Raw genomic sequence first — 10193 nt, forward strand, 5'->3', positions numbered from 1 at the left:
ACTGCTGGTGACTTGTGGGCTACCGCTGGTGACCTGTGGGCTACTGCTGGTGACCTGTGGACTACTGCTGGTGACTTGTGGGCTACCGCTAGTCTCTAGTGATTGTCTTTTTGGCCTGTTTAGTTGCTGCGGGTGTCATGTGATCTATTGTTGATGATGTGCTGTTTACTGTGTGTTTCTTGTGATCCACTGCGGTTTATTTATAAAAAAAAAATATGTGAGTGACTTGTAATCTACTGTGGGTGCCCTGTGATCTACTGTGAGTGAATATATCAATGTGATAACTGATTGAAGTTGTGTAACGAACACGAGGGGAAGCAATGAATTGATCTATTTCAATTCCCTTACTAAATGTCTTCTAAGCCGACACAAATTTAAACTTACTAAGTAATAAAGGAAACAGTTGAGTTGTCGTTTTAATGCTAGATATATTTTTTTTAGTTACGATGTAACATAAGGTGATTAATTTGAATAAGTTATGCAATAGTTTACATGATGGCAAATATGTTAGTAAATTCAAACGTTATAAAATTATGATATTGGTTTTTGTGTAACAATAACTGATGTTTCAAAATCAGTTTTATTGAAATACTAAATTTGTTTCCAATAGTAAAATATGTATTATCATGAACTTTAATGCAATGTTGCTCTAATTTATTGTATCGATTTCAAAATAATGTGTTTATTTGAAGTGACCTTTGCGACACCATCTGCATCAATTGTGGCACCGCATATTTAGTGTTATTAAGTTCGTCATCACGTGGTAATCATGTGCTAATTAGGCTCCGTAAACAATTATCATCATTTTAATTACAGCGTTGTGTATCAGATACATTGAAATGTAACTGTAGTGTAACTATCTTCCATGTTTAATTCTATATGTGCGAAATGTTAGCGTCCCAACAACATGTCTTTTATTTTGTTTTCGGAGTGCAGTTGTCTTCACGGGTCACTAGTTAATCATCCATCAAACGTAACTGCATGTTGGCCTACCAGTTTTTAACTAATCAAATCAGGTTGTTGGAGTGGATCAGTCAGTTTGTTTCAAATCAACACTTTAGTCTAGCATGTATATTTCGCCCCACCCCCTCTCACCTTAAAAAAAAAGCACATCCCCCCAAATAAAACAGATCATGTCTTAATACGTATCTACCGCCATATACAACAACGTATCCCCATATAGTATGTCCTATCTACCCACTATCTGCTATCTTTGCTGCCGCCTCCTTGCACTTGCCAACAAAAGTAATTTGCTGATAAATACACTCACTATACTTACAGCCACACCATTTTATATTCAAAAATGGTTGCACGTATATTTTTTTTCCCAGCCATTTGAACGAAATAGCGTTGGATGTTTTTTAGGATTTTTGTGACTTTTGATGATGTTTAAATCTTAAAGCGGCGCCTAATAACATTGTATGGGTTGTATAAACGTATTAATATTTAATTACACCATCCATGATTTTTACTTTCTCGTATATACGAAGTATAGAGAAAGTATTGTAATCGTGCAAAAAAAAAATCGAGATTTTTACAAATCTCGACGTTTTACATCTCACTGATACGGAAAAACATACTTTTGCAATCTTGTCCGTATGTTTGTGTGTCTGTCTGTGTGTCTGTCTGTCTGTGTGTGTGTAAACACGATAACTTGAGTACCGTTACAGCTAGGTTGATGAAATGTCATATATACGTATTTTATCAAAATCGTAGATCCGTATCAACTTTTGAGCGATTTCCCATAACCGGAAGTAGTACTTTTCCTACTTTGAAATTTTCAAAAGCCTATAACTTGAGTACTATTTCAGATAGATAAACGAAATTTCACATGTAAGTAAAAGATCTATTTCTCTACCTTCTGTTAAATTTTGAGTCAATTCCGTTAAGCGGAATTAGTAATTTACGCTACTTCCGATTTCTCAAAAAACTAATGTAAATTTTTACAGTACTAATAATATTGCGCACAATTATGCACTTTTTTATTTAGCGTTCACTTGGTGTGCAATTCTTTTGTCTACGAGATTTTATTCTATTTTAAAACTTTAAGTATTTAAAATGGATTAAAAATCATGTCTATAACCCGAGTTCCCATCCCCTGTTATTTTATATAAAAATATTCGAGAAAGTTTAGGGGAGATCACTCCCGGTTTATTATATTTAATGGGCCTCTCGAATACCTTTAGACTATTCTCAGTATTGTCCATTGAACCCGATGTGTGTAGTTGCTTAACTTCAGATAAACATTTCATTTTAAAAAAAATAAAGTTATTATTCAGATAGAGTAGAGAACCATTTGTTTTGTTTAAACCGGCTAATTCGTATGTTTTCGAAAACTGGATAAAGTTTTCCATAATTTGCAAACATAAAAATGTTCAAAAACAAAGCAAATATTACCTAAACCTATTTATATTTTCTTACACCTTGTTATTTTAAAATATGTATTTACTCTACATGTCTGACTTTATTGTTTGTTAGGTTTTTATTTATTTTAAATTATTTACATAGCTAGTGATATAAACGTTACGGAATTCGTCTTTATTACAATATAGGAAGTGAAAATTGGAAGTAATTAGTAAACTGTATCTTTATTTTAAAAAGATAACACTAAATTGTTTGTTTTTTAAGTTACATTATTAGCTACAGTGTATATAAACATTACATCAAATATAACATTAACTAAATATAATATTTTCATTCATGTTATATTACCTTACAGTTGTGAGCGGATTATGCATGTGCTTAATATAAACACAATGTTCGAAGTTAAACAGACAGAATATGTCGAAGTCGAGAGGTTGATTGCTTTATTCAAACATCAAACTGTGATACTGTTGCATGGGTTATGTTTACATTATACCAACACATCTTACAAGTCTTTCGCAGATTGTTGGCACAATATTTCTACTAAGACACAATCTAGTTGCAATTTCATTTCGACAACAAACATATCAGAACTGCACGACCACAGACCACTGGTCAAACCAATCCAACCAACGACACGTAAACACACCTCAACAGACAACCTGAGACTCAGTCCGATCAGAACGTGTAAACTGTACCTACGGCAGTGTTTCGATTCCAAGCTATCAAGGTATTGATTGCTTTAGTTTTATTTAAATCATGAATTCAAAAGCAGCAGTCCATTCTAAATAAATACTAAACGAATGTAGAAGAATCAGACTGGAATCACCTGCATGTATGAGCTTCAAATCGATGACAGAGATGTCCAGTCATGTGGTGGAGTTATGTGTAGACAGCGGCTGCAGTCAGATTAGACCGAAAAGTATTAGGAGATTGGCGAGACAGTCAAAGTAGAGTATAGTAAGGTACAGGAGTTTAGAATATTAATTGTATGCAAATAAAGAAATATTATAGCATGTTTTGAATTGTACTTGAGTTTGATTTTACACTTTATGCCAAGCTACATACAATTAAGAAAAGGCGATCCAGGTTAAGTAACGCCCGACATATTAGCCTGCAATAATATAACGTGCCACACATCGGTCTTCATTTAAATATCATGACATAAAGCACCTTACACTTACGTATAATGTCACACATAAAATACCATTTAAATTTGTATTACCAGTCACAATTTATATATGTAGTGTACATATCCGAAATAATAATGTGTATATAGAAATAGATCAACGTCAGCGTCCTTACAACAATTGAGTTGTTATGACAACCAATGGTCATCTTTTTTCAAGGAACAATAGTCGTCTATCAACCCAACATCGTCTTTAAATTTGATATGTTTACTCATATTTTTTTTTTTTTTTTCATAGTAGATTCTTTTATTGTTCAAATTTTAAATAATATTTACACTGTCTTTACATTTGATTTCTACAACTCTTGTTTGTATATACATCACATGTTCATAAAACTAAAATCTTAAAATGTTACAAATGTCTCATATAGTAGTCAATGGCAGTAGAAAATATTGCAAACCCCACAGCACCAAAAATACCTGCCTTCAGACCAGCTCTTAATCCAAGCACACCACCAACAATAGCTCCTGAGGCTGTTCCATTGATAAGTTCAGTTTTTCCTCTGTAAGACTCAACCAGGCACTCTGTCCCAGCAAACATTGCTCCAACCAGTGCAAATTTTTTGCCGTAAGATAAGGATCGAGCTTTCATTTCTCTCAGCACCATGCGAGTTGTTGGTGTCTCAGTAGACATAGTTGACATTGGATCAACACCAGCGGTAAACAAACCAAATGCTGCACCCAATGCAAACCCAACAACGCAACTTGCAGTGGATTTAAAAGCACAGCTGTCAAATATTCCACGGATGAAAAGTTCCTCGCGTGACAAGGGCATTTGAGGGATTCCTCCGATCGGAATGGTGACATCAGCTCTTGGTCGTTTTTTATTACCAATTACATGATCAATAATAAGATTAAAGTTAGATACATCACTGGGTGTGAGATTTTTAGGAATACCCAATTCGTTTAAGTCGTAAGACCCCGAATTAACCGGAGTTGTAACCCGACCTAGTGACGCCACTAAATATTAATGTAACCGGACCTTGTGACGCCATTAAAACAGTAATGTTACCCGACCTAATGAACCATTAATTTAACCCGACCTTGGAAAACATGCATGTAACCAGGCCTATGCAACCAACGACACGTAAACACACCTCAACAGACAACCTAAGACTCAGTCCGATCAGTATGTGTCAACTGTACCTACGGCAATGTATCGATACATTGCTGTCATCCTATTGATTGATTTATGTTTATTTAAATCCCGTATGTATTTCCAGTCCCAGCTCTAATGGTATCTTAACAATGCCAAAACTAACTAGTGGGTGTAGCGGGAAGATATCTTTAGATGTGATGTCAAGCACAACCACTCAAACAACTGTCAGGTTTCCATAAAGAAGCAGCTGTTGTTTTTGTTACTGTAAACAGTCCGCACTGTTCCATGTTTAAACAGACCACATTATTTCACTGATTATGATATAACCTCATTAGATCGTTAACGAATGTTGAGTACGTTTTCTATGATTGTTAGAGTAATGTTTACAATAACTATATTTACCATTTATAGTTGTACTCTAAAGGCTTAAGTTATGTATTATTGTACTATTATTTGTCTAAATTTATTGACCAACAATACAATAAACAAAAAAAAAAAAAGCACAAAAGTTTCATGGTACACGAATGAACGGCGTGAAACCGAAATAGACTTTTATTTTTATAAAACATGTATAGAGAAAAACAGCATCGCCCTGCCGGGGCGCCACCCCTGCGAATTTAAAAATGTTTTTAGCGCACAAACCTTTCCAGGAATATTCTCAACATCTTCCCAAAGTTTCATGGCGATCGTATGAACGGTGTCACGGCAATTCACTTTTATAATTTTTATATACGGTATATAGAGAAAAATCGCACCCTCCCGTGGCGCCGCCCTTGTGAAATTAAAAATGATTTTACAGAACCCTTCTTTAAAGATTTCTAATGAACTCACAAGTTTGATAGCGATCAGATGAATGGTGTCAAACCAAAATCGACTTTTATTTTTATATACCGTATATAGAGAAAAACAAATCGCGCCCTGCCGGTGCGCCACCCCTGCGAATTCGAATATTTTTTTTTCGCAGAAACCTCCCCAGGAATATTCTCAACAACTTCCCAAAGTTTCACGGCGTTGTAATGAGAGGTGTAGTAATGCATAAAGGACAAACAAACAGACATACATTGCTATATATATATATAGATACATGGCAAGGTGACGGAGTAGTCGGATGATAGAACATACGACTGCTAACCCCGAAAGTCTAGAGTTCTAATCAGAACCGTAGCTACATATTTCAACGCCCGGGGCGAACTATGGATGTTGTACCTCCATCAAATTTTTATATTTAAATCCATCGTAACAGCCAAAATTTGTGAACATTTTTTGAAAGTAACAGTGAGAAAAAAATGATGAAACAGTTCTAACCCCACGACTGTTGCATGTTCTGTTTTTAATTTCTGACAGTCATTTACTTCTTTTCTTATGTAAGCACTTACTTTTCTCATAATTTTAGTTGAACTTAAATGTTATTATAGCTTTGATTTTACCAATAAATATGTTTATTTACCAATAGTAATTACCTCCCTCTGTTTCATGCAATATTTTATGTTTTCAAGGGAGACAATGCAAATCTGCAACAATTATCAAGCCGAATAAAATATAGGAAATCGTGTAATTAATCAAATTTTAATTTAAAAAAAAACAAAGGTTATAATTCATTGATTATAATAGATTTATGCCAAACCTGAACATTTTGAAAATTATAATTGGATTAATTATTTAAACTTTTTGTAATTGCAAACATTGAAAGCCTTATATTTGTATTTAACATTTTTAAAAACTTGCAATAAAATGTAGTTTTTTTAATATTGTCCTTGTACCAAATTGCCAGTTCGAATTTTTTCTAATACTTTTAGGCAACCTTTGACTTGTTCTGCTGCTCTAATTTACTTCAAAAATATATGTTACAAGTATTGTTATAAAATAGCTTGTATCCGTAGAAAATCACACAATCCCATGACATCAAACACGGAACATATGTGTATTGTTAAGGTATTAAATCATCAAATAAATAAAGCCTTCAGGTACGTAAATCTCTTTAAGGGTCATCCGTTTATGACGTCCACACTTTTTAAAAATTTTGAACACCCCCCCCCCCCCATAAGTCCACAAAAGTCCACTTAATTCGCAAAAGTCATTTTTTTTTTCAGACCCCTGGGTGGACGTCATAAATTGATGATCCCTTACATTCCCATTAAGCATTACATTTTCTAACTAATTTCAAAGTGCACATATTCATGTCCTGTTACATTAACAACATCCTCTCGGTCAACTCGCTTTCGTGATTTTATAAAATAGAAGTTTAAAAATACTTGGAAACCCAGCCATGTTGCTTGCATCAAAAACTACGAGAATAGCACGTGAAAGGTGGGGGTCGTAAAATACTTTGTTGATCACTTCCCCCATCTGTTGGCTCTGATCTGTATATGATGTAGGAAGGTGAACATGAACATGATACATTTTAGAGAGCATCAACTTCAACGTTCTCCTAGCTGTTTAAAAACTCTAAGTATTGTGTTTGTGGCAGTGTTTTTATCTAACTTTCTTTGGACAAATGTTAATGTATAACTGTACTTTTTACATAGATAACCAAATTATAATTTCGTATCAAAACATGTTATGTTTTTTCATTATCATCAATAGAACTAGACTTGCCCAAAACATCAGCAACCAAACGTCCTTGAGATAATTAAAAAAAAAAAAACAGACTGGATCAAGATATTATCTTTAACTAGCGGCTTCTGAAAACACAGTTTCAAATTAAAATTGACTGTGGTTATGGAAAATGGACAATATATGTTGATTGAAAAGAAGATCACAATCTTTTTAGGCAATTAAATCCTTGTTATTTTGAGTGCTTGGTAACTCTAATTATCGATCATAGTAAACGGTACATGCCACAGTAGGGATTATTTTTTAAACTCACGGATACCATGTACTTCTAAACTGTGAAGACTACATGGTCCACTGAACCTGATCTCCATGTTTCATACATTGATAATGTGATGCCAAGATAAAGATTTCAAGTCAAAAGGCCATTTATACATACATGTGACAAGTATTCAATACTGGCACAATGCAAAACCAAACTTGAATATAGGCAATTGATAGCGAGAGCTCACATTTAGGGATTACATCAAAGAAATATCACCTCAAGACCTGGTCGTAGAGGCAAGAATTTCACTTCAACCCCACCAGAAGTTGATAAATCAAAGGAAGAAAAACGCAGGAGTTATGCACAATGTACAACATAATTTTTTTTTTTAAGCTGAGGACGCCATTCATTGTGAATTCATTGTTTATTGGGCTTAAAATATAACATTTGATGAATGTTGGAAAATCTACGAAGAGGTTAATGTTTCAATATGATAGCCGTTGTCATAGTTACCAGGATTTGCTCATCAATTTTTTTAGTGGAAATGCCTTAAAAAGCTGTACTTTATTTTTTTTTCTAACGAGTATTAAAACAGTTTATTTTTATTATTTTTTTTTTTTTACCTGCGCCAACCCCTAATGATTAAAATAAAAAAAAAAATGATAACATTAATTGGTATTTTGAGACGCTAAAACCAAATTACATAATATAACTAGATTTACAAGCTACTGACATTGTAATGACAGGACAATATTAAGGACTTGTATTGTTTTTGTTTTGATAGTAAAGGCAGTACCGTCTGGGTAGGCTAAAATTGTTGTGTTCGATAAGTTTGGTATGTCTATTGCTCGGATTTATTTATTGTACCTAATGCTTTCTAAGATGAGTTCTAATGCTAGTATGTAAAAGTGTTTGAGATGGTGGGGGGGGGGGGGGGGAATTGTGCAATTAATTTTATGATCTATCAGTAGGTGGCTGTGTGTGTTGTAAAATATGATTTTTATCCAAATTTTTTTTTTTCAGAATTGTGTGAAGATATGTGTGCGCTACTCGGTGGAAAGTTTTCTCCTAGTCTAAGCTAAGTATGCATGCTGGGGTGTTTTTTCGTGTGTATACTGAATGATATCTCTGATTAGGTGATTGTTTATTTTCCTCCCTGTGATTGGTAAGTATACATCTCTATGGGTAAAATTAAAACAAAACTACAGTGTATCAAACTATACACACATCAAAGATTACATTAAATATAAGTAAAGTCAGTGAAATGAATGGGTACAGAAGATGATAAAACGTGTACCGTGATCATTCAATCAGAGCAGTGAATTAAGCGAGGGATGTTCAAGTGAGTGAGTAACAGTTGGCCTTATGTACTGCTAATATTTAGTTATTTTATTCTTAAGCCATATCATTTAGTGATATGTATGTGTACGTTTGCATTATCATGTGCAAATAGTAAAAAAAAAATGATTTATGATGCTATATTTTGATATATTGTAAATGTATCTTATCAGTGGTAATATTTAATGTAATGTTGTTTTTTGGTTGTTTTTTTTTGTTATAGGTATTTTGTACTGTATGACAATCATGTATAACCAAATAGTGAACAACTCGGATGTACGGAGTGAGTTTTACCAGTAACACGGTGCTACTGCTGAAGTCAACGTGATCTTTGATATTGTACTTTGTCTATTTTTGTTGAAGCTGCTGAAAAAAGAGCCTGAATACGTCGAGCGATCGTTCGATTAAAAGAAGAAAAAAAAACTTTTTTTTTCTTTGAGGTAAAACTTTTTAAAACCGATTAATTAAATTAATGGATACAGTTTATGTTTAGATACGTGAAAGCTTAGTTTATAATAAAATACTTCGTTGTTTTAGTTTTAATTGTTTAAAGCATGATACGCCAATGCAATAAGTTGCCACCATGTATGGATAATAAACGAGAAATTGAATCCAAAGAATAAATAAATAAATAAAATCCGGATGAGGAACCCACCATAGGAAAACATTTCCTGGGTTTCACTAAATACTTAATTAAGAGCAGCTTCTAAATGAGTTTTTGTGAATCGATAAGTACTATTTGTCTACACCTGAATACTTTTGATAAATAATGAACTTAATATTGTTGTGTAGTTTTTTTTTTTTATATTTTTATTGTAGTTCATGTTTATCAAATGTTAAAATATATTGACCGGCTCAGAAAGGAGTATTTTTTTTCCCGTGTGTGTAAGGTTGTTAGCGACGCTACACCATGCCGCTGAATGCACAGGTCAATGTATGGATCACACAACAGACAGTCCCCTAGTGGCCATAGATAAATATCCACCTCCATCTATCCATGTATCTTGATTTATCTAAAAAAACAACCGATGTCTTTCGGTTAGCATTACCTAAGTTAAATGAAATATCTGTTCTTTTCAACTGAGTTAAGAAGACACATTATATTTCTCATTCACTTGTATATGGCTAAATGCAACAGCGTCATAATATTTGAAATTATACGCATAAACATCATTTAATAACAGCTAGCTATTTAAAGGAAAATTATTATTTTCAGGCATTAAAGCACACTATGAAAAAAGACTACATAATTTGCTTGTCTCAGAAAGTAACATAAAATAAGCACATGTTGTTCGTTTTCTAAATGCATCAATAACATTAATAAAACATTGAAGATAAACTTTTTTAGGCATTTAATAATAGTTTTAATTTGTTTTATTAGATCTTAA

The 10193-nt window shown here is 33.4% G+C and overlaps 1 protein-coding gene across 1 annotated transcript; it reads right to left on the bottom strand.

Moving 5' to 3' along the window:
- Positions 1 to 3798: 3798 nt before the first annotated feature.
- LOC131941417 (mitochondrial import inner membrane translocase subunit Tim22-like) lies at positions 3799 to 7576 on the bottom strand. The gene is made up of 2 exons (XM_059300663.1): positions 7519 to 7576; positions 3799 to 4513 (listed from the first exon to the last, which is right to left on the bottom strand). The coding sequence occupies exons 1-2, from the start codon at positions 7574 to 7576 to the stop codon at positions 3906 to 3908; spliced, it is 666 nt and encodes a 221-aa protein (XP_059156646.1). The 3' UTR covers positions 3799 to 3905.
- Between the last annotated feature and the right edge of the window lie 2617 nt (positions 7577 to 10193).

This window comes from Physella acuta, unplaced genomic scaffold, assembly GCF_028476545.2.
Source record: "Physella acuta isolate Inbredline_101_S28 unplaced genomic scaffold, ASM2847654v3 ptg000361l, whole genome shotgun sequence".
NCBI lineage: Eukaryota > Metazoa > Mollusca > Gastropoda > Physidae > Physella > Physella acuta.